This window comes from Aedes albopictus, chromosome 3 (assembly GCF_035046485.1).
Source record: "Aedes albopictus strain Foshan chromosome 3, AalbF5, whole genome shotgun sequence".
Classification (NCBI taxonomy): domain Eukaryota; kingdom Metazoa; phylum Arthropoda; class Insecta; order Diptera; family Culicidae; genus Aedes; species Aedes albopictus.
Window position 1 is genome coordinate 445,427,741 of NC_085138.1, and position 22,985 is coordinate 445,450,725.

The following is a 22,985-nucleotide window of genomic DNA, read 5'->3' on the forward strand; positions in this document are numbered from 1 at the left end:
TCACAACAAGTAGAAATGAAACATTCCGTGTAAAACTTTCAGTGCGAGATGAACCGCGAGCGGTTTTAGTCGTCCGGTTCAAAGAGATAACGCAAATAAACTAACAACTTTATCATAACTTTTTATGAAACAGTGAGAATTTATTCGTGTGGTGAAACAGTAGTTTATTACCTTGTTAGGGAAACATGCTTTGTTCGTTTTGCAAAAAAGGAGCTCCGACATTGGTTACGGTAAGTTTCACTGGAATTTTACAAGCCAGCAGAAAAAAAAAGCCATAAATTGTGCCACTTCATGATGTCTGCGAGTCATGTTTTTATGACGTTAACGACGATTATTTACCAGAAATATTAAATATTAAAAAATGTCATGGCTGCTGAAGGCATTTTTTTCATCTATCAAACACCATGGCACTGAATCATCACACTACTACTACCATGACGCTGAGTCATAAAACCATAATGCAGCGTCATAAAATCATACATGAAAAACGGGCTCCACCTATATACTCGTCGCTTGTGTTGAAAACGACAAATAAAACATAGGGAGGCTTTCGTACAATTCACAGGGTCCTCCTTAATTCCATCTGGGTACAAATATATCATTTACAATTTATTTCCATCCTACTTTACCCACCAGTTGAGGTGTGATGTTGTGATCATACACAAGGAGTACATACACTCCAACACCTTGAAGTCATTTGTTTTTTCATGCCCATTCCGATCGACGGTTTTTCGCGATAAGACACATTTTTTTATTTTAAACTCAAATTAATCCACTTAGCAGTGATGATGCTTTTCTCGCGCAATCGAAAACATTTTTTCAACAAAACATGTAACTTGCTAGTGAATATTGTCTATCCGGTTGGAATCAAGACCGACATTCAATCAAAAATTGCCATTTTCTTGGTCCACAAGTGTCGCAACTATTTCGCATCTAGTGCGCTGTGTTGCTAACAACAACGGGAAGGATGCGCACTACATTTGACATGATTAAAAAAACGTCGCGAGTTAGGTCGCGTCGCGACTTGATTGTGCGAAGTCCGGTTTGGTGGCGGCCCGACAATATCTAGGTGGTGCGAATAGAAACGGTTTTATTTTTCAAGCTAGCTAACACACACCTACACACCTACACACAGGTGAATATCCATTTCATGGCAAAAGCTATCCATAACATTTAGTTGGCCTCTGTTTTGTTTGCTATTTTATAACATTATTCCTGGACCCTTAAACTTGGTCCGTATAAAACGACATGCATGACAACATGAACGATTAGATTTTCTTTAATTCTATCGATTGTTACATAGTGTATCTGTTACGGGAGCAAAGGGATACCGAAATCTTCGGAGCAGCTCGCAACTCAAGGGGTTTGGTGCGAATCAGCTTTTAGCTGAAAAAGTATTTTTATTAGAATTACAACCTTTTATCTATTAGATAACTTACATAATTCGGTTTTACATATGTTTGACATTCGTCTGTCCTTTGTCCCATAGCTTATATTCCTTATGCATCTGTGATATAGTTTTAAGGTTAATTTAGTTCAGATAGATTTAGGTTCAAACTTACTGTGATAGCTGTCTGTGATTTAGCTTACGAATTCAATGTTACATTTCAATAATTAGGAAACTTTTAGGTATGTTCTGGTAAACAGACGTCCGAGATTACCGATCGTCAGATCAACAACGTGAATATGACAACTGTTCTTTCTTCTACTTATTCATTTTGACTATACATTATTATCTACGCATATATTGACAGACTACACTGCCGGTGGAAGCATATTTGCCCCATGTGCATTTTTGACAATATTGAGATTTTGCAGCTTATGAACATGATTCATAGTGTACTATCATATAGGAAAATAAAAACAGTTAGTTTGTTCCGAAAATTGTCTAAAAAATGCAACGCCGATTTGTCACAGTCTAAAAAGTGGACGCATAAGCGTCTCGTTTCATTGAAAATCCTATGGAACAATAAAATCGCTCTAAAACAAAAATTAGTGCTCAAATTCAAAATTGGTCGATGTTACAACACGATTCAGCACTTATGCTTCATAGTTGAGGCATTTTACTTTTTTGAACTTTGGACGCGATTTTCTCGATTGTGTTTTTGCACATGGGACAATTATGCGTCCACCGGCAGTACAGATCTGTCACCATATCGCCGGCAGTGCTGGTAGCAACAGTATCATTGTACTTGCCGCACAATATACAAATTCATGCAATGACAGGCAAAAGAAGCCCTTCCATTAATAACTGTGGAAATGCTCAAAGAACATTAAGCTGAAGCGAGCCAGGACAAGTCCCAGTGGGGACGTAGAGCCAGAAAAGAAGAAGCACACCACTATGTATACCACAGCCAGAGTGTTACGTCTGTTTGTCTGTGACTAGACTTTAATAGAAATACAAAATTACAAAATAAAAAAAAAACAAACAGCCGCAATCTTGATTTTGAGCCGTCATCTTTAATATTCAAGCAGGGTTGCTGATTTCCCCTTTTTATCTTCTTCCACATTCGAATACAGTCAGCAGCGAACGGTTGTCGCTTTAGTTCGTGTGTATGCTTGTCAGCGACGACAGCAAACTCCGGCGAACGGTGGGAAGCCACACTTCTAGACGAACATTTGAAAAGGGCCTATCTGCTTTTTGTAAACAAACATGTTTCTGTCTCTGCAGGGCCCATCTTCATCCACCCACGCACGTCAACACCCTTAACAGATAGCTTGAAGAACACTCTTTCTGATAAGGGTGTTGATGTGCGTGGGTGGATGCAGATAGGCCCTACAGAGACAAAAACATGTTTGTTTACGCAAAGCAGATAGGCCCTTTTCAAATGTTCGTCTAGACTTGGAAATTACTCATTCGTCCACATTCGCATCGCAAGCGAATGCGATTCGTGAGTGATGCGATTGACATTGTGCATACGAATTTTTGATGTTTTCGAATTATTTTCTTTGCTAATCTAGCATTTCAACAAGGATACAGTAAAAATGTATGCATTACATGCAGAAATTCCCTTCTACTTATGATAATAGCCGCTTCGATCGCTCACTAGCATTCTTCACCATTCGCCATTCATTCATTCGCTTGCGATCCAAACTGCGACGAATGGCAGCGAATATTCATGTCAAGCAGCTGGCTCATCGCTTCCCACTGGTGATGGGGTTGCGTGTTTGATCACGACGATCCGTTTGCTGCATCTTTCTCGATTCGCTTCGGCAAAGAGGAGTGAATATGAATGGAGTGAGGCGAATATACCGATCCTTGATTCAAGACACCAGTTTCAGAATCCAGACATCATCCTTGTACCGAATATATCCATATAGAACAGACATATCTGTGCAAATAGTATGGTTTTAAGACCTAAAACTCCATAAACGGACACCATTTTGAATTTAAGGTAGACATATTGGATATTCTGATTGCTATTTTTGGACTCTGGACCTTTCCCCATGCCAAATATATCCATATTGCATGGTTTTAGAGCCTAAGCTCCATAAAACAGCTGCTATCTTGAATTTTGAAATGCTACGCAGTAGCTGTCACATTTCAGTAACAATTCAGAAGAATTACCAAGGAACTTCTGGAAGAATTCTGGAGGGATTTCCGAAAATATTCTGAGAATTCTCTGGAGGAATTCTCGAGGAACTCTAGGAGGATTTAAAAAAACTCGGAAAAATTCTCAAGGAACAGCAGGAAGAATTCCCGAGCAACTTGTGGAAGAATTCCTGAGGAACTTCTGAATAATTCCCGATGAACTTCTGGAAGAATTCCCGAGAAACATCAGGAAGAATTCCTGAGAAACTCCTGGAGAAATTCCCGTGGAACTCCTGCAAGGAATTTCCGAAGAATTTTCAAGAATCCTCGGGAGGAATTCCAAAAAAAACTCCCGGGAAAATTCTCAAGGAACTGCTGGAAGAATTCCCGAGAAATTTCTGGAAGAATTTTTGATGAACTTCTGTAAGAATTTTCGAGGGACTTCTGGAAGAATTTTCAAGGGACTTCTCGAAGAACTCCCGAGGAACTACTGGAAAAAATCCCGAGAAACTTCTGAAAGAATTCCCGAAAAATTTCTGGAAGAATTCCCGAGCAACTTGTGGAAGAATTCTTGAGATACTTCTGGAAGAACACCCGAGAAACTTCAGGAAAAAATCCTGAGAAACTCCTGGAGAAATTCCCGTGGAACTCCTGGAGGGATTTCCGAAGAATTCCCAAAAATCTTCTGGAGAAACTCCCGTGGAACTTCTAGAGAAATTCCAAAAACAACTTCCGGGAAAATTCCCGAGAAACTTCTGGAAGAATTCTTGAGGAACTTCTGTAAGAATTTACGAGGGACTTCTGGAAGAATTCCCGAGAAACTTCCGGAAGAATTCCCAAGCAGCTTCTGGAAGCATTCTCGAGGAACTTCTGTAAGAATTGTCGAGGGACTTTTGGAAGAATTCCCGAGAAACTTCCGGAAGAATTCCCGAGCAACTTCTGGAAAATTTCAATGAAACTCCTAGATAAATTGCAAAAAAAAAAACTCCCGGGAAAATGCTGAAGGGAACCTGCTGGAGGAATTCTCGAGGAATCGATGGAGAAATTCCCGGGAAACTGTTAGTGGAATTGCTGGGAGAGTTTCCGAATTCTTTGACCAAATCCCAAGGAACTCCGGGAGGAATTCCCGAGCAACTCCGGGTGGAATTCCTAAGAAACTCCTGGAGGAATTTCCGAGGAACTCCTGGAACGTTTTCGGAAGAACTTCTGAAGGAATTTCCAGGAAACTCCTGGAGGAATTCTCGAAATTTTATGGAGGCCTTCCCGAGAAACTCCTTGAGAAATTTCCGAGGTACTTCTGGGAGAATTCCCGAGAAATATTTGGAAGAATTCCCGAGCCACTTCTGGAGTAATTTCCGAGCAATATCTTTAAAAATTCCCGAGGAACTTCTGCTGAAACAATTCCCGAGAAACTTCCGGAAAAAATCCTGAGAGAATTCCCGGCGAACTTCTGGAAGAATCATCGAAGAACTTCTGAAGATTTCCCATAAAACTCCTGTAGAAATTCCCGTGGAACTCCTGGAAGGATTTCCGAAGAATTCCTGATAATCCTGTGGAGGAGTTCTCGAGGAACTGCTGGAGGAATTCCCGGGGAACTCCTGGACAAATAAAAAAAAACTCCCGGGAAAATTCCCAAGAAACTGCTGCAAGAATTCCCGAGAAATTTCTGAAAAAATACCCATGGACTTTCTGGGAGAATTCTCGAGCAACTTTAGGAAGAATTCCCTAGCAACTTCTGGAAGAATTCTCGAGGAACTACTGTAAGAATTTTCGAAGAACTTCAGGAAGAATTAACGAACTCGGGAATAATTCCCGAGGAACTTTTGAAAGAATTCCCGAGGAACTTCAAGAAGAATACCTGAAGAACTTCTCGAGGGATTTCCGAAGAATTCCTGAGAATGCTCTAGAGGAATTCCTGTGCAACTCCCGGGAAAATTCCCAGGAAATTTCTGAAAGAATTCCCGAGAAACTTTTGGAAGAATTCCCGAGGAGCTTCTGTAAGAATTTTCGAGGAACTTCTGGAAAATTTCCATGAAACTCCTGGAGAAATTACCGGGAACTCCTGTAGGAATTCCAAAAAAACTTCCGGGAAAAGTCCTAAGGAACTGCTTCCCGAGGAACCGATGGAAAAATTTCCGAGAAACTCTTAGTGGGAGAATTCCCGAATTCTTAGAGAAAATCCCGAGGAACTCCGGGAGGAATTTCCGAGAAGCTTCTGGAAGGATTTCCGAAGAACTTCTGGAGGAATTTCCGGAAAACTCCTGGAGGAATTCTTGAAAATTTATGGAGGACTTCCCGAGGAACTTCTGGAGGAATTATCAAGGATTCTTTAGAGAAATTTTCGAGGATTTCTTAGAGGAATTCTCGAGGCACCCCTGGAGAAATCCCCGAGAAACTCCTGGAGGAATTCTCAAAGAAACCTGGACAAATTCCTGAGGAGCTACTGGAGAACTTTCCGAAGAGCTCTTGGAGGAATTAAAAAAAAATAACTTGGAGGTATTCCCGAAGAACTCCTTGCGAAATTTCCGAGAAGTTCCCTTGAATTTCCATGAGGAATTCCCGATGAACGGAACTCCCGGATAACTCCTCGAGGAATTACCGAGGAACTCCTGCAAAATTTCCCGAGGAACTCCTGGAGGAATTTCCGATAAAATCTGGAAACTTAAAAGGGATTTATGCATTATTGCTGTATTCGAATTCAGGCAATTTTTTTCTTCGCCGGAATTGGCTTAACCTTCATCCAGCCAACGTACATTTTCCACCTTCAGAAAAGCACAAAAATGGTCATAACTTTTTTGTTTTTCGATGGATTTTGATGGAATTTTCACAACTTCCCGAAAAACTCTCCTAGTTTATGATGCCGGGGACATGGGTGCCTGGTCCACATGGTTCCGGAGTTATTCCGGATTGTCCCGGGGTACCAAAATTGGCCACATACATTGCGCAACGTATATCTCAAGATCACGATGAGGTAGAAGTATAGTGTCTTCGGCGAATTTGTTCAGCAGGTTAAGAACGAACTGACAACGGCGACTTTGGTTCGCGATTCGGCCGCAAGGCGGCGCCAGTGTCAAAAATATTCAAACCCTCATATCTCAGAAACCTGATAAGATAGAATGATGCTGTATTCGGCAATATTCTTCAGCAAGCTCAGAACTATCTGATAGAAAAGTATTTGGTTTGGGATTTATCCGCTAGGTGGCGCATTGTGTTTGAAAATTTCAAACACGTATATCTCGATGCCCTAATGAGGTACAAGCATGCCGTTTTCAGCAAAGTTGTTCAGCAGGCTAAGAACTATCTGGCAATGGCGTCTTTGGTTCGCGAATCGTCCACTAGGTGGCGCCAGGGTAAAAAATCTTCAAACTTCTATATCTCAGAATCCTGATAAGATAGAATAATGCCGTTTTCAACAAAGTTCTTCAGAAAGCTAAAAACTGTCTGATAGTTGAGTGTTTGATACGTGATTTATTCGCTTGGTGACACCTTATGTATAATATTTAAACACGTGTATCTCGTTACTGTTATAAGCTAAAAGCATGGTGTTTTCTGTAAAATTGTTTGGCAGGTTGAGATCTATCCTGCAATGGCGACGCTAGGGGTCACAAGCAATAAAAACATTCGAACAATTTTATCTCAAAAATCGGAAAACGTCCAGCAAATTGTGCCGAAATTCAAGAGGAAGTAAGACGTATCTGGTGCCCTTGGTTCTGATATTATTCGATAGGCTCCGTCTAGTATCAAGAAAATATTTGAATGAACACCCTAATGAACAAGTATTCCATTTTCAGCATAGTAGTTCAGCAAGCTAAGAGCCATTTGGAATGTTAGTAGACGGTCGAGTACGGTGGTACAAGAGAGAATACCGTCGTGCGGGGTGTCATTGGGCCAAAGTGGGGTAACATTGGGCCACTATTCCGCGCAGTTAGAATACGACGAGAATGCATATTGTGTGCTAAACTGTAAGAATACATAATTCTAAGATACTTGGCAACCACCGTCAAATTCTCTGACTTATATTGAATTCGTAGGATCGATGGACCAATGTTACCCTCTAGGCCCAATGTCACCCCGAACGACGGTACTTCAACACCGTCTTTAACCCTCTGCAGAATTTTGTCGCCCTACAATATTGCTTCTTTTGCTCCGTTTTTTCTTCCGGGAATGTCTCCGGGAGTTTCTATAGGAACTCTTCCGGATATTTTTCCAGAAATTTCCCCAGGAATTCCACCGGGAATTTATCCAGGAGTTCCACTGGGAATTCCTCAAGAACTTCCTCCAGGATTTTTTTCAGGAAATCTTCCGGGAATTCTTCTAGGACATCGTCCAGAAGTTTCTCCGGGAAATGCTCGAGGAAATCCTCCGAGAATTCCTCCGGCGATTCCTCCGAAAGTTTCCCCAGGATTTCATCTAGAACTTCCATCAGGAACTACTTCAGGAATTCCTTCGACAATTTCTGCAGGAATTCTTCTGGGATTTTTTCCAGGAATTCCTCCGGACTTTTTTACCATGATTTTCTCCAAAAATTTCACTGAGAATTTCCCAGGAATTCGTCCATGAGTGCCTCCGAGTATTCTTTCATGAACTCCTCCGGGAATTTCTTTAGGAATTCCTCCGGGATGTTCTGTAGGAATTCCTCCAAGAAATTCTCTAGGAATTTCTCCGGGATTTTTCCCAGGAGTTTCTCCCGGAATATATATCCGGGAATTTTCGAAGGAAAACTGTCGGTTTTATTTTTCAAGAAAATCCTCTGGGAATTTCTCCAGGAATCTCTTCAGGAAGTCTTCCTTGATTTTTTCTCACAAAACTTTCAAGAATTTCTCCCGTAATTCCTCTAGGACTTCCTTAACGAATACCTCCGGGAATTTATCCTGTAATTCCTCCGGGAATTTCTCCAGAAATTACTCCGGGAATTTCTCCAGAATTTCCTCCGAATTTCCTCAGAATCCATCAGGAATTGTTTTGGGAATTTCTTCTGGAAATCTTCCAGAAAATCCTCCAAGAATTCTTTCAGGAATTCCTCCGGGGACTCTTCTGAAATTTCTCCGAGAATTTTTAAAGGAAATCTTCGAGATTTTCCCAGGAAATCCTCTGGAAATTTCACCCAGTATTCCTCTGAGAATCCCTCTAGGATTTCCCCTAGGAATTCCTCAAGAAATTTTTCTGAAGAAATTCCCGAAGGAATTCCTGGAAAAAATTCTGGAGGATTTCCCGGACAATTTCTTGAAGAAATTTCCGAAGCCATTCCTGGCGGATTTCCTGAAGAAATTCCCGAAGGAATTCCCTGAGACATTCTTGGAGAAACTCGTAGAAAAATTCTCGGAGAAATCCAGCCTGGAAAAATTCTTGAAAGAATTCCTAAGAAAAATCCCGGAGCAATTCATGGAGTAATTTCCGGAGGAACTCATGGAGGTATTCCTGGGAAAATTCTCTGAGGATATCCGGAGGAATTCCTGGAGAACTCCTGAAGAAATTCCCAGATCAATTCCTGGGGAAATTACCGAAGGAATTCCTGAAGGAATCTCCGCAGGAGTTCCTGATGTGGGTCCTAGAGGATCTCCTAAACAAATTCCGGAAGAATTTCAAGATACATTTCCAGAGGAATTCCTAGAGAAATTCCCGAAGAAATTCCTGGAAAAATTCCCGGAAGAAAAAACGGAGCAATATTGTGGGGTGACAAAATTTGTCTGGGGGGAGGGGGCCAAAGACGGTGTACCGAAAAATCTACACACCAAAAATCGATTGAAGGTTTCAGCAAAACGCTTTACTGAAACAAAATCAGCAAACTTTGAGTTTACTGAAAAAAACAGCAATCCGGGTTAGTTAGCTGAAAATCAGCAAACTCGCCTGGATTGCTGAAATTTCAGCAAGTTTTTCCGATGCCTCGCCGGCTCGGATGGTCAACTGTCAAAACAAAAGAAAAAATGCAAAAAATAACTTTGTGCTTCGCTTGCGTTTTCCCATCGTCAATAGTCTATTTTACGAAACGACAACAGTGTTGATATTGATATTAACACTCACGGGCTTGGGCGCAATTTCCTGTCAAATTTTCATTCATGAAATGAGCGATCAGCTGATCCGAAACGTCTCGTAAAATGGCTCATTCCAGTTTTAAAAATTAGCTTTAATTATACTGTGCGTGTTTGAACCCGAAATTTCTGCGACACCTTTATGGAACAGGTTGGTATCAAAAGCAAACAGTGTTATTATTCCGCATCCGAGTTTTTTCAACGGTAAATACATGCCGAATTTTAACACTTTCAGATGCTATACAGAGTACTTTCCCAGGCTCTAAACGTTCGACAAACGATTGCTAATGGCTTTCTTGGTGGATTTCGCAGGATTATCGTCAATTCCAGTCGATGTTGTAATTATATATGTTGCATACAATAAAGTCATGAAAATAAAAAAAAAGTATCTAAAAGCTTTGATAGTGTAGATGGGGGAGAATCGACTGTATTCTGTGCAACGTAAGTAGGGAACAATTACTAACAGTCACATTCAATAAGAAAAATATAATTATTTTAGTTTCCCCTGAAGAAGACACCATCCAAAGTGTCGAAACGTCGGGTTAGATAACAACTCGTTTTGATTTAACAAGACTGCGTAGCCGTCAAAATCCGAGTATCTAAAAGCAAAACTCGAAGGCTGATTTTTTTTTTGTATAGTTTACTGAATTCTATCAGCAAAGTGCTGGCAAAGCTCACGCCGGTCGAAACAACTGAATTTTCAGCAAACCCCAAAAATATGCTGATTGTTCAGCGAACAATTGACGTTTACGATGACACTTGACATTGCTGAAATTATCAGTAATTTTTATTGCTGAACAGATTGCTGTAATTTCAGCTCGGCAAAATTCAGCAAAAATTTGCTGGTTTTCAGCGAAAAAAATTTGGTGTGTGTCAAAGTAAACTCAAAGTTTGCTGATTTTGTTTCAGTAAAGCGTTTTGCTGAAACCTTCAATCGATTTTTGGTGTGTAGCGAATAAATCACGAATCAAAGACTCTACTATCAGACAGTTTTTAGCTTGCTGAAGAACTTTGTTGAAAACGGCATCATTCTATCTTATCAGGATTCTGAGATATAGAAGTTTGAAGATTTTTTACCCTGGCACCACCTAGCGGACGATTCGCGAACCAAAGACGCCATTGCCAGATAGTTCTTAGCCCGCTGAACAACTTTGCTGAAAACGGCATGCTTGTACCTCATTAGGGCATCGAGATATACGTGTTTGAAATTTTCAAACACAATGCGCCACCTAGCGGATAAATCCCAAACCAAATACTTTTCTATCAGATAGTTCTGAGCTTGCTGAAGAATATTGCCGAATACAGCATCATTCTATCTTATCAGGTTTCTGAGATATGAGGGTTTGAATATTTTTGACACTGGCGCCGCCTTGCGGCCGAATCGCGAACCAAAGTCGCCGTTGTCAGTTCGTTCTTAACCTGCTGAACAAATTCGCTGAAGACACTATACTTCTACCTCATCGGGATCTTGAGATATACGTTGCGCAATGTATGTGGCCAATTTTGGTACCCCAGGACAATCCGGAATAACTCCGGAACCATGTGGACCAGGCACCCATGTCCCCGGCATCATAAACTAGGATAGTTTTTCGGGAAGTTGTGAAAATTTCATCAAAATCCATCGAAAAACAAAAAAGTTATGACCATTTTTGTGCTTTTCTGAAGGTGGAAAATGTACGTTGGCTGGATGAAGGTTAATACAGGAACTTCTTGAGGAATTCCTGAATGATCTCCCGGTGAACTCTTACAGTAGATATCCTTGTAGACATCCTGGAGAAAGTCCGGAGATCTCATGGAGGAATTGCCAGGGTCATCATGGATAAATTTACAGAAAAATCCTGATGGAGGTCTACCATTAATGCTGAAGGATATTTTAGATTCTCATAAGTATGCCAGAAGCAACGAGCAGGGTTTCCCAAAAGGTCTCTCGCTATAGTACTTGATATAGAGCGTAGTCTGAACGTAGCATTAGGACAGTTTAGCAGTTGAACTGCCATGATAGAGCAGTGAGCAGGTGGATTGTAGATATAACGCTGAAATACGGCTTGCTTAAATGCTAATTTACTGATTACTTGGGATCAGAGCCCTTTTTAGAATATCATAATCGCCACGAACCCCATTGTTTTCTCTTCCTTGCAGCATCATCTGTGTAACTGTTGCCTGGAGAACCTGCGCTACAGCCCGAAAAGCCCGACGGCAGTGGTTCCCACGGCGGCAGACGACGATACAACGGCAGGGGTTCGCATTCAGTGCGACATTTGCCTCGAAGAGTTCCAGGACGATCAGCTAGAGCAACATCAGGATGTGTGTATGCCCCGTGTGGCGCTTCGATGTAACGTTTGCGAGCAGGACTATCTAACCCAGGAGGGTTTGTGGAACCATCTGGATCTACATGAGGTGAGTTTTTGTTTTGTTTTCTATCTGCAAATCACATTTTCTGGAATGTTAAGAAAGTCTCGTTTTGAAGTAAAACGTCAGAGAATACAAACATGACCATATTCATACTTTTTAACCCTCGAGCAATCGCATCTTCGACCACCTTCAGCGACATCACGCTCACGCTGTATACCAGGTGAAAAGCACAAGTCTCAAATGATATAGATATGGCGACCGTGTCGATGGCGACGATATAACGATATGGCGACCGTGGCGACGAGCCATGTTCCTAGATCTAATGAGTTCATTAATACCATAAAAATAGACGTAAAAGAAACTTATGATGATTTTAATATTGCACATAGGTTAGCGTGATTAGTTTCGCTGGAAAACCATATTTTGATATCATTGGCCAGGAAAACTTGCTTTCCCTGTATCGTACTATATACCTACTATACTAAGTCAAAGTTTAAACTGTGATATTGTACTACCACAGATCACAGACGATAAAAAGGAGCTGCACTACAAAGAAAGGAGATCTCAGCATGTGCTACACAGATGTGAACTATGCAACGATCAGCGAGGATATCAGGAAAGTTCCTATTGGAGACATGTTCACGTAAGTACTAGATTTAAAATCCGGAGTTATGATGTCCTAGTAAACTTTTGGTATTCCATATCGCAGGAAGATCACGATGGTTTCTTTCTACGTTGTTCCGAATGTGGAGATTGTTTCCGGTCACGAAAGCTGCGAACCGAGCATAGCCTCAAACGCTGCCAAGCAAGGGAACAAGCGGTTCCATCGGACTTTGAACAGCACAAGGTTGTCTCAGGATTCAACGAAAACAATTTATCCGTAAATAAGCCAGATAAAATACCCGATGCCGATCCTTTGGAACAGACAGGACTACCTCTTCCGAATGCTGTTGCTCAGGAAATCCAGAACGAAAAAGAAAATGTTCCTTCTGATGACTCATCGACTGCTGTAGAAGCGACAAGTCACGGCGACAATCCCGACCCAATTACCGATACTACTTGTCTAACCTGCGGGAAGGACTGCAAAAACCTGTTCATACTAAACCGCCATACAGATACAGTCCATCGAAAAATGACGTGCGAGATCTGCGATACCGAATTGGTCGGTTCCAATCAGTATCGATATCACAAGGTTTGTTGAGTTTTGGACATTTTACAATGCAATCCATTACTGATATATCATTTATTCGGAAACATTCAGCTCAGATACCACTCGGAGCCATTCTACAAGTGCAACGAATGCCAAAAGCAATTCTACCGGCTGGGAACTTTCAGGAGACACATGGTATCACATTCGACTGCCAAGAGGTATAAGTGCAATTTGTGTCATCAGAAGTTCAAAGGTCTGGAATATCTCGAAATGCACAGAATGCGAATCCACCGGATAATGCCACCTTCCGATGCGCCATCCAGCGTTTCTCAAAACCCCGTCGACGGAACTGTGCAGCAGCCTAGGCAAGGCACAGTCGAAGATACTCTCGGTGTCGTTTGCGACATATGCAAACTGCCCTTCGCCAGCAAGGCCGAGCTTAAAGTTCACGAGGTTTGTAGGCAGTTCGTGTAGACCTTCTAGGGAGGCTAACATAAGGCCGAATCTCAAAAAACACGAAAGTCTGAAATCACGCAAGCAAATTACAGAAGGCTGAATAACACCAATACAGAAAAAAAAGAAACTAAGGTTAACTTTTAGCCTTTCGAGGTTCAACCTTTTGTAATTTCATCCTTTCAGATTCCTACAGCAAACATTAACCCCGACTTCATACACTTCCAGAACGTCAAGCATGGCGTACCCCGGTACAAGTGTCCCCATTGTCCGGAAATGTTCCGTCAACGTAAAACGTTCGATAGCCATCTGGCGAAACATGTTGGCATCGATAAACGCGGAAAGAAGAGAACGATGAAAGTTGTGGGGAGAACATTCGCGACCACAAGGTGTGCGGAATGCAACAATAAGGACTACCGCACAGCGAAAGGGCTGACGCGCCACGTAGACGCTTGCCACGCGCCCATGACGTGCCCTATCTGCGGGGTTGTCAGTTTAGGTCGGGGTAGAAGTCAGTACCATAAAGTAAGTAACGTTGGAGTAATAATTTGATATTTCTTTACCCCGGGCAATCGGAATGCCGGGTAAGCCGGATTTGCTTATATTCTATTGAGTCTGCTTCGGATGTACTGTCAGTTACCACACAGGAACTATAACTACAGCTTCCAAGAATCACCACTTTCAGAATGCTGTTCAGGTCCTTTGTCAATTCCAGCTCGTCTAGGGACCTCAGGAGAGATTTAGGGACAACTACGGTTGCCGAAAGGACAACTGGAGCTATTCGAACTTCCTGCAGGTGTCACATCTGCTTCAACTCCTCCGCTAGGTCGTAGTACTTGGTTATCTTACCGGAGAACGTTGATTGGACATTATGGTCTAACGGTACAGTGATGTCGATAAGGGTTACCCGCTTCAGCCACAATGTCGGGCCTGTTGGCACGAATGAGAGCGTCCGTAATGATCTCGCGATCCCAGTACAGCTTTATGCAACTATTTTCCAGAACAGGATCCGGCTGGTACTTGTTGTAGAGTAAAAATCTGTCGACCAAGTTACGCTTTAAAGCAATCTGTTGGTGAACAATCTTAAAAAGTTCGTTGCAACGATCGAGAAAGGCTGATCCAGCTAATACCGAACAGTCTTCAACGGCGTGTTCGACCGTTTCCTCTACTGAATTGCACTTCCTACTGCTGTCCTCCACGTCTTCGAGCAATATGTACCGCCGATAGTTCTTCGTCGCAATTACCCGGTTCTGGATAGCTACATACCATGAAACCTAGTGTTTCCTAGAAGAGGTCATTCCCCACCAGCCAAGTGTTCGACGTCACCTCGTGCTCGAGCTCCAGTTGATGGGGCATGACGTCCAATTCAACTCCTTCTGCTTCCACGTTACGATCATCTTGTCGACGATCATGAGGTCGCAGTTCAGCTGGTAATCTTCCTGCGCCACATGCAGGGCGCTGTAACCGTTGTCAGCTTCGCATACAGCGCGGTAAATTTCGTAACGGTTCTGGTTTTCTACGAAATATGCCCACAGTTGCTGAATCTGGGAGATACCTGATACCTGGATATCAGTAACGCCTCTTCCTCCTACTACGCGTAGCGTGATGACTCTCTCGATGGCTGGCTTTGGGTGGCGCAAGCGATGCTTGATGAACGCCACTCGTATTGCTCGTTCTAGCGCCTCAAGGTCAGTCTTGGTCCACTTTACCACCCCAAAGCTGTGGGTCAACAGGAACTCAACGTGGTGCATCGCCTTCACCTTGTAGCCGGCTGACAGAAAGCTTCTCAGAACACAATTGACCGATGCAAAAACTTGGCATGCAGCTCCTTCTTGATCACTGTGTGACGAATACCTCTAAGTTGCAGGAAGCCTAGGTATTTGTGTACGCTTCGCCTTCAACCATATTCCGAATCTCCTCCTGTTCGCTGATTCGAAAACAGCGGGCGTCCACTACTTGACCCCGGCGTAGATGAATTGGCCGACATTTGTCAATTCCGAACTCTGCCCGGATGTCGTTGCTGAACTCCGTTGCTGTGTGGAATCAGAGGGCATGACAGTAATCGGACTGTTTATTCGATGAGATTCGATGGATTTTCGCATTTGACATTTGTTATTACACTCGAAACCGAATATACCCATTATTGGTATGATCATTACCCGATTTACCTTTATAGCAGAAGCACTCTAATGTCGTTTTCGTTTTTGCGGTGGAGCTACACCGGTGTAGCACTTTTGCACCGAAAGTATTCGTTTTTGATTTTCGTGCTGCACCGGTGTAGCACTTTTTCTGCACCGCTCAAGATAGTGCAGCACTCAAAAATTCGAGAGTGTAGTGGGTGTACACCGTGTCCACCAATCAACGTTTGCAAAGTTGTAAATATTTTGGTTTTTATTCACGCACACCAATGCAACTGCACCGAAAATGTTCGTTATTGTAGTGAAAAGTGTAGCACGAAGCGGTGTAGCACCGCCACAAAAACGAAAACGACATAAGAATAGCTAACTTGATGGACATATCAGTTGTACGCCATGCTCAGGTTCCCCTGTTTTTCGGTGGCGCGACTCACAATGACTGCATCAATGATGATGACCTGATCTTTGCAGCCTTGCGTGTTCTTTCGACACCCTTTTTGTTTCTCGGTCATCACGTTGTTGGCATCGCAGTAAGTTTGTATCCTCCTTGCTATTACCGACGACAACGCCTTGTACAGACTGGAAAGGCACGTTATGGGTCTGTACTTTGCTGAATCAGCTGTGCTGTTGTGGTATTTCGACAGAAGGTAAGTGACACCTCTGGTAATGAAATCTGGTAGCTGCGTGGGGTTGTCTAGCACCAAGTTGAAACATTCCGTCATCCGCCCGTGAATCGTCGTGGGTTTTTATACCAAAAGTTGTGCATGAAATCGCACCCAATTTCTGGTATACTGAGTAGCTTCACGTATATCCTACGACCTCGACCATGTCTTGAACTCCATTAAAATGTCGCTCATCTTCTGCCAACCACATCCCATCGTCGCTGTACTCGACAGAGTTCTCCCATAGATTGGTCCAAAACTTTGTGGCGTCGACAATCTCCGGAAGGCCTTGTCCTTAATCAGGCTAGTCGTTTCGGATGCAGTTGTAGAACTCCCTATGTTGAATATTCGGTTTTGTCCGCTTCGAACATTCTCCATAATGCTGTAAAGTGCCCCACACAATGCATACGTTTGCGTGTGCGTGACAGTAGTTTGACACATTTCCATGGGAAAACTGTCAAAAAAACGCAAACCTCGACGGAACGGACGCTATGTGTTCCAGGCACCGTTTCGCAAGAGCACTCAACCGCTTTACATGGGTGTCGAGGATCTCCGTAATGTTGACTACAGCGAGATCTCGGAGATCTGTGGGCTTCCAGTAAACTGTAGATCCTCGAGGTTCTGTACGGCCTCCAATTACTGTGGCAAAATATCCTGGCATAGGATGCTTATTGCACTTGTTACTTACCGATAGGTATTCCGCAGCTTTGGTATTCGGTGTCGGGACATGGGGTATGATCCTTGGAACTGCGTGACTGATGTGGCCATGTGGAGCGCTAGTTCATCTCGTATTTGCTGTCTTTGCATATCCGCTGTTGGTCCTGAAGCAGTGGGTACAGTCAATTCACGACTCTTACTCACGTTCGATACATCCAGCCCAACCGAACTCCTCCTCGACGTATCGCTCGATATTGTCCTCGCCTCTTCCAATTCCCTCTGTCTTGTCATGTACTCCACTTCTGCGGCGTTGAGATCTGGATATCTAGAAATATGTATTCAATTCGTTAGCATTACTAATTGACATAGGATTTTTTTAGTTTTAAGTTAAATATTATTTGTACTTCTTAAACTTTTTCTTCCGACACTCGCCCAAAAAGACCAGCCCATTAAAGTCTGCCGTTTTTTAAAATGCTATGCACCATGCACTTAGAATACCAACAAATTGTTATGAAAACTACCTTTTGTTTCAGCTGGTTTGCCATACGGATCCGACGTATTTCTGCCCGCACTGTTCGAAAAAGTTCCATGTAAGAATGGCTTTAAGGACACATTTGAGACAGCATAACGACATTCGTGAGGAAGACATCCCAGATTTCCGGTATGAGCGGAAGCAGTTCGATCAAATGTATAAACTAAAGGAAACCTCAACAGTGGAACAAGAGACTGAGGATTCGAATTCACAAACGGGTGAAGACGATGAGAAGGTTTGTAACGAATTCAAACATTAGGTGAATTGAAGGTGTAATTGTCTTTCTCGTACTTTGTTCAGATCGTCGAACCCCAAAAATCTCAAAAGAAACCACGATCTGCGACAAGCTGTAGGGAATGCTTCGGTGAATATTACAGTAAAAAAGCGTTGAACAATCACATCTACTTGCGCCACACGCCCATAGTGTGCAAAATCTGCGGCATCACCAGTTCCGGAACACAGAAAGCTAATCATCACGAGGTATGATGTTGTTTGTAGATAGGAATGTTCCAGTGACATCATTTCTTATGATCGCATCTATTTCAGAGGACTAAGCATTCGGACCAACCGCAGCAATGTCCTCGTTGTCCTCGGAAGTTCCAAGCGAAATCGGATCTGTGTCGTCATTTAGAGATTCATACAAGACGGGAAAAGATCGCGAATCAACAGGTTCGTAACGGTCAAGTCCTTTCAAACTTATATGGCCTAAATCAGAGGGATGGCAACACTCACGTGCAAAGAGTTGCACCTCACTTGCTACTTTCAACTAAAACTAGTATAAATAAGTCTTCCATACGTCATATTTTGGTAAAACCACAGAGAAACAGACGTCACACTCTACTTACCCTCCATCAACTACCTTTTTAACGGTTGATTCAAACATTCGGTAGTTGGTCGATTGACCACTGGCGACGCTGTTCTAAGTGTTATGTTTGTTTCTCTGTGGTAAAACTGCAGAAGATCCTTGGTTCAATCTCGAGTTAGAGAAGACGTTTACCTTTGAGCCGTATGTACTGCACAGAATATCTCATAACTTATGCGACACAACGCCTTCAATTTGGATTTCGCGAACTATATTACGCGTCATCGAATGGCAATCTACATACCAACGTGAACCTCTGCAAAGCCAAACAGATTTTTCCTAAATACTCTAACATTCGAATTATTTGTGCAGATACGGCACCGACGAAGATACAGTGCGGCATATTTCTGGTCAATGCAATGTAGGGAAAGGGGAGGAAGTGATGTTGCAATCGCTTGGCCAAGGCAGACCGTGTACAAACATCTGCGCAAGTTCATGCACATGTCGGAGTATTTGAGAAACGGCAGTTTTGCGGAGGTTCACGTTGGTTTGCGATTGCCGTTTGGTAGTCGTATGGTGACATGTTGAGATGACACAATTCGCTGGTTGCCTACTTGTAGGCGTAATATGGTAGGAAAAGAACTCGAAAAAAGTGAGAGCAAAGAGTTTGAACCTAGGACTTTCTATGTACGACTCAAAAGCATTAACCATTTCACCTTCAAGTCCGTCTGTCTGCGAAATTTCACAGAATATCAGCAACTCTAATGAAATAGAGATAGGAGATGTGGCGAAATCGGAAGCAATCCACCATTCTGATTCCGAAAGAGCTGCGAATCTCGAAGAACTCGTATTGGGATATCCAGATCCAGATCCAGACCAGCAAGACCAAATTTCTCCTTCCACTGAAGCTATTGACAAGCAAACGAATCAGGCAGACACGATGTATACCAAAGACGACCAGGAAGATAGCTGTGATTCACAAACTGAAAGTTTTTCAGAAGTTGCTGAACAAGAGTCGGAAAACCAAATGCTGGAAAACCAAGCAGAAAAGCTACCGTGTCAGCACTGTGATAAAAGCTTCGATAACAGTCAATCTCACATTTTACATGTGAAGCAAAATCACACGCTGTGCAATTGCAAAATCTGCGGAGCAACCATCGCCGGGATGAATAACCTGAATTATCATGAGGTAAGCGCTCTTCTATATAGAGTATTAAACCACTGAAATGCGTCAAATAATCTCTCGTCTACGTTTTACAGTTGATTTACCATTCGGAGGCAAAATTCAAGTGTTCCTACTGCCCGAAGAGTTTCCATCTAAGTTCGACCCACCGTTATCACGAGGATTGGCATTCGAAGCTCACAACGACCAACCATGAACCGCCTCCTGACTCGGAATCGGAAGTGTCCATACACAACATTAAAACTGAATGTCCATCGAGCCCGCAAGCAGCGGATGAATCGAATTCGTCGTGCAACGAATCCATAACCTTCGAAGACTTGCTCATAAAAATAGAAAGCACTTCGGAGCAACCGAATCCTTCGGAGAACTTCGATGTGGTGGGAGAAAGTTCAAGTCCCAAACCGTCGGGAAAGAAGCCAGCAGATCGAAACTTTGCCGGGAAGAAACCATGTACGATCTGCAAAAAATGGTTTAAGAAAAGCATCCTCTCGTCACACATTAAGTGTACACACGAGCTGTGCAAGTGCGCAGTTTGTGGGGAAGAAGTGACCGGAACAAATCAACTGAAATACCATGAGGTAGGTGTTCGATAGTTATTTTTTATTTGTAGCTTCGGGGATAAGGCCGGAACAAATCTCATTTTCTTCTTTTGTCACAATACTGATTGGCTCGCTAAGGGGGAGGACAATAAATAATAAATGTATTTGACGAAGAAATACCCAAACAATTCGGCAAAATCTATAAACTCATCGGATTTGTTAAGAAATTTTCTGTGCAACTCTAATTTCACCTTAAAATTTTAAAATTTCTTGAATAATTTATTGGTGTTCCCCCTCAAAACGTTGAATTTTGACCAAAATTTTCCGAGGGGGCGGTGACATAAGAGAAAAGCGAAATTTGTGTCAGCCTAATTGGGGCGAACATTCGCAAAGCTTGGGGTCACGTCCATTCAAAAGTTCATTTTCACCAGCATGTGTACATTACTATTATCAAAAGTTATCTTTGAAACTGGAACGTTTTTAATTCAATTTATTTTGTAATTTCTTAATTTTTAGTCATGATTCTAGAGTACATGCGTCCTAATATTATGACTCCGTTAACCACTTTTTGCCGATGGAACCAAAATCATGAACGTTAAGTACTAGTTTTATGAATAAGGCTTACGGTTTCATAAATTTCCGTTATGGTTCTAGAGTATATACTGCATGATTTTATGCCGTATTTTCTCATTTTTAACACTAAAACAGCAAACGTAACGTCGAGGCTATGTAACGGCAAAACGAGTCATGTTTTTACACATTTATCGCCAAATCATGACGCATTTCACCAGTTTTGGGTTCCGGAATTTTATCTGTGAAGTTGGTAGATGGTCTGTTTTTCATGTTTCACTATTATCTTCGATTATCACTGAAAATAGTTATATTTCTATCATGTTTCTACCTATCAACATTATTCATGGCATCAAAAACCATCACATTGTTCTAATTCATACATTTTTTTACAGTTGGTTACCCACGCGGAGCCAAAGTTGGAGTGTTCTTACTGTTCGAAAAAATTTCACCTACAAGCGTTCCTCAATCGTCACCTGAAGAAGCATTTGAATATTCCTATGTACAACCCGGTGTCTCCTCCAAAGCCGAATTCTGATCCAGAATCGGCCGATGAAGCATCGTGCAGCGACGAACTGCTAACCGCCATGAAGGAAAAAACCACTTTACCAAAGCCAAATCTGGAAAAATCCGGCAGACGCGTGGCACGTGAGACCTCTGTCGGCAAACGTTCTGAACCAAAACGATCGAAAAAGAAGTCATCGCCTAAAAAATCAGCAGGAGATTTTTCGTGTCCGCACTGTCCAAAAAGTTTCAAAATCGAAAGATCTTTCACGCTACACGTGCGCTACACCCACGAGCTGTACAAGTGCGATGTTTGCGGCATAACCCTCGTTGGCTGGAATCAACTCAAGTATCACGAGGTAAGAGTTCTAATTTTTTTCAACAATCATGTACATATATTCAATTGTATTTTCTTTCAGCTCAAAGTCCATTCCGAACCAAGGTTCAAGTGTTCTTACTGCTCGAAGCAATTCCACGTAAAGTCCGCCTACACCCGTCACGAAGTGTGGCATTCGAAGAAAGCTAGGCCAGCCAGTCCAGATTCCGATTCAAATCTGTCGGTACATGAAAGCGTCGTGGGAATTAAAAGTGAAATAGAGGATGGAACGGTGTAACAGTATTTGTGTCAGTTTGAGCCGGTCGTTGCATTTATAATAAATACAATTTGAAATCGATTAATATTATATGTTTCACTCGTCCCCTGTTCAGTATCCCGTAACGTGGGTAGATCACCTTGAAACGGTACGTTGCAGTGTGAGATTACCAGGTATTTTTCGATGTCCCTGATGTTTTACTGTTTTCTGATATCAGGATAAGAGTCTTTTATATATTTATTTCCCATTACGAAGAACAAAAAAGAACATTACAAATGCACAGTAAAATATAACAGCACGATTTCACACTTACAGCGCAATAAAACATCAAAGTCGCCGATTGATCCCAAAGGAATAACGATTTACGACCACAGGATGACGAGGTTTCATGTATTGTTTTAGGTCCATCAGTCATCCTGGAATTGTGTTTTTTTTGTCAGTTGACCTTTTAGTTCGCAGCACCTGTTGCTGCATTCATAGCGTGATTTTGTCTAGGAAAACTAATCCAAATAGAGCCACCCGAATTGGGTTGAAATGCAAGACGGCTGCATTTTGATGTCCGTGCTAGGGATCGGTTTGTCTGTCTTGCAGTTTATCGCCAAAAATGATCTGAAAGTTGCAACCACTCCAGTTACTAGGCCTATACTCCTACTGAGTGATAGAAGAACTCTATAAATGCACATCAAAATTAAGTGAATATTGAAGGCTTCCGTCGTGTTTTTTTTTCGTATCGTTTGAAAATTGTGACTGTAAGAAAAAGTGAATATTGAAGATTTTTATATAGTGAAAATAAAAAGTGCGCTACTAAAGCATGAAGGTGATCCATTGGAAAGAAAATTAATGAAGAAAGTGTGGGTCTGATTTGTGCCGTGAAGGATTAACCTCCGCGGACTTTCCCTGCAAACCCAATTGCGGCAGTTTGACGGGTGATCGATTGCGTGTAAATACGATGAAACTTTTCCAGAATGCGAAATGATTGAAATTGGTTAGAAAAATTAAAAATATAGTAAGATAAAGTGGGGATGTTGTACCGAAGTCGAAGGTGACGTTTTTGAACCAACAAAGCTTTGCGGTGACGTTGGTGTGACGTCAAGACTGTGAAGCTTGCATGCCGGGAGAGCGCATCATGGAAAAATCGAGGCGTGGATACGATCGTCCGACGAAATGGAACTTGGTGAGATCCTTCTGATTTACTTTCTGTATATTATATTGTTAAATGATCATATATGTTTGGAATGTGTATTCGCTATTTTTACCATCTTATCATCTATCGGAAGCCGTTTCAGTTCTGG

General features: G+C 42.2%; 1 protein-coding gene across 1 annotated transcript; it reads left to right on the plus strand.

The window, feature by feature from the left end:
- Positions 1 to 21,778, plus strand: LOC109407664 (oocyte zinc finger protein XlCOF7.1). Its single transcript, XM_029876069.2, has 13 exons — positions 1 to 230; positions 11,701 to 11,958; positions 12,434 to 12,556; positions 12,623 to 13,105; positions 13,175 to 13,516; positions 13,745 to 14,041; positions 17,504 to 17,737; positions 17,803 to 17,982; positions 18,049 to 18,171; positions 19,053 to 19,493; positions 19,565 to 20,065; positions 20,992 to 21,459; positions 21,520 to 21,778. The coding sequence occupies exons 1-13, from the start codon at positions 186 to 188 to the stop codon at positions 21,712 to 21,714; spliced, it is 3,690 nt and encodes a 1,229-aa protein (XP_029731929.2). The 5' UTR covers positions 1 to 185; the 3' UTR covers positions 21,715 to 21,778.
- The last annotated feature ends 1,207 nt before the right edge of the window (positions 21,779 to 22,985 follow it).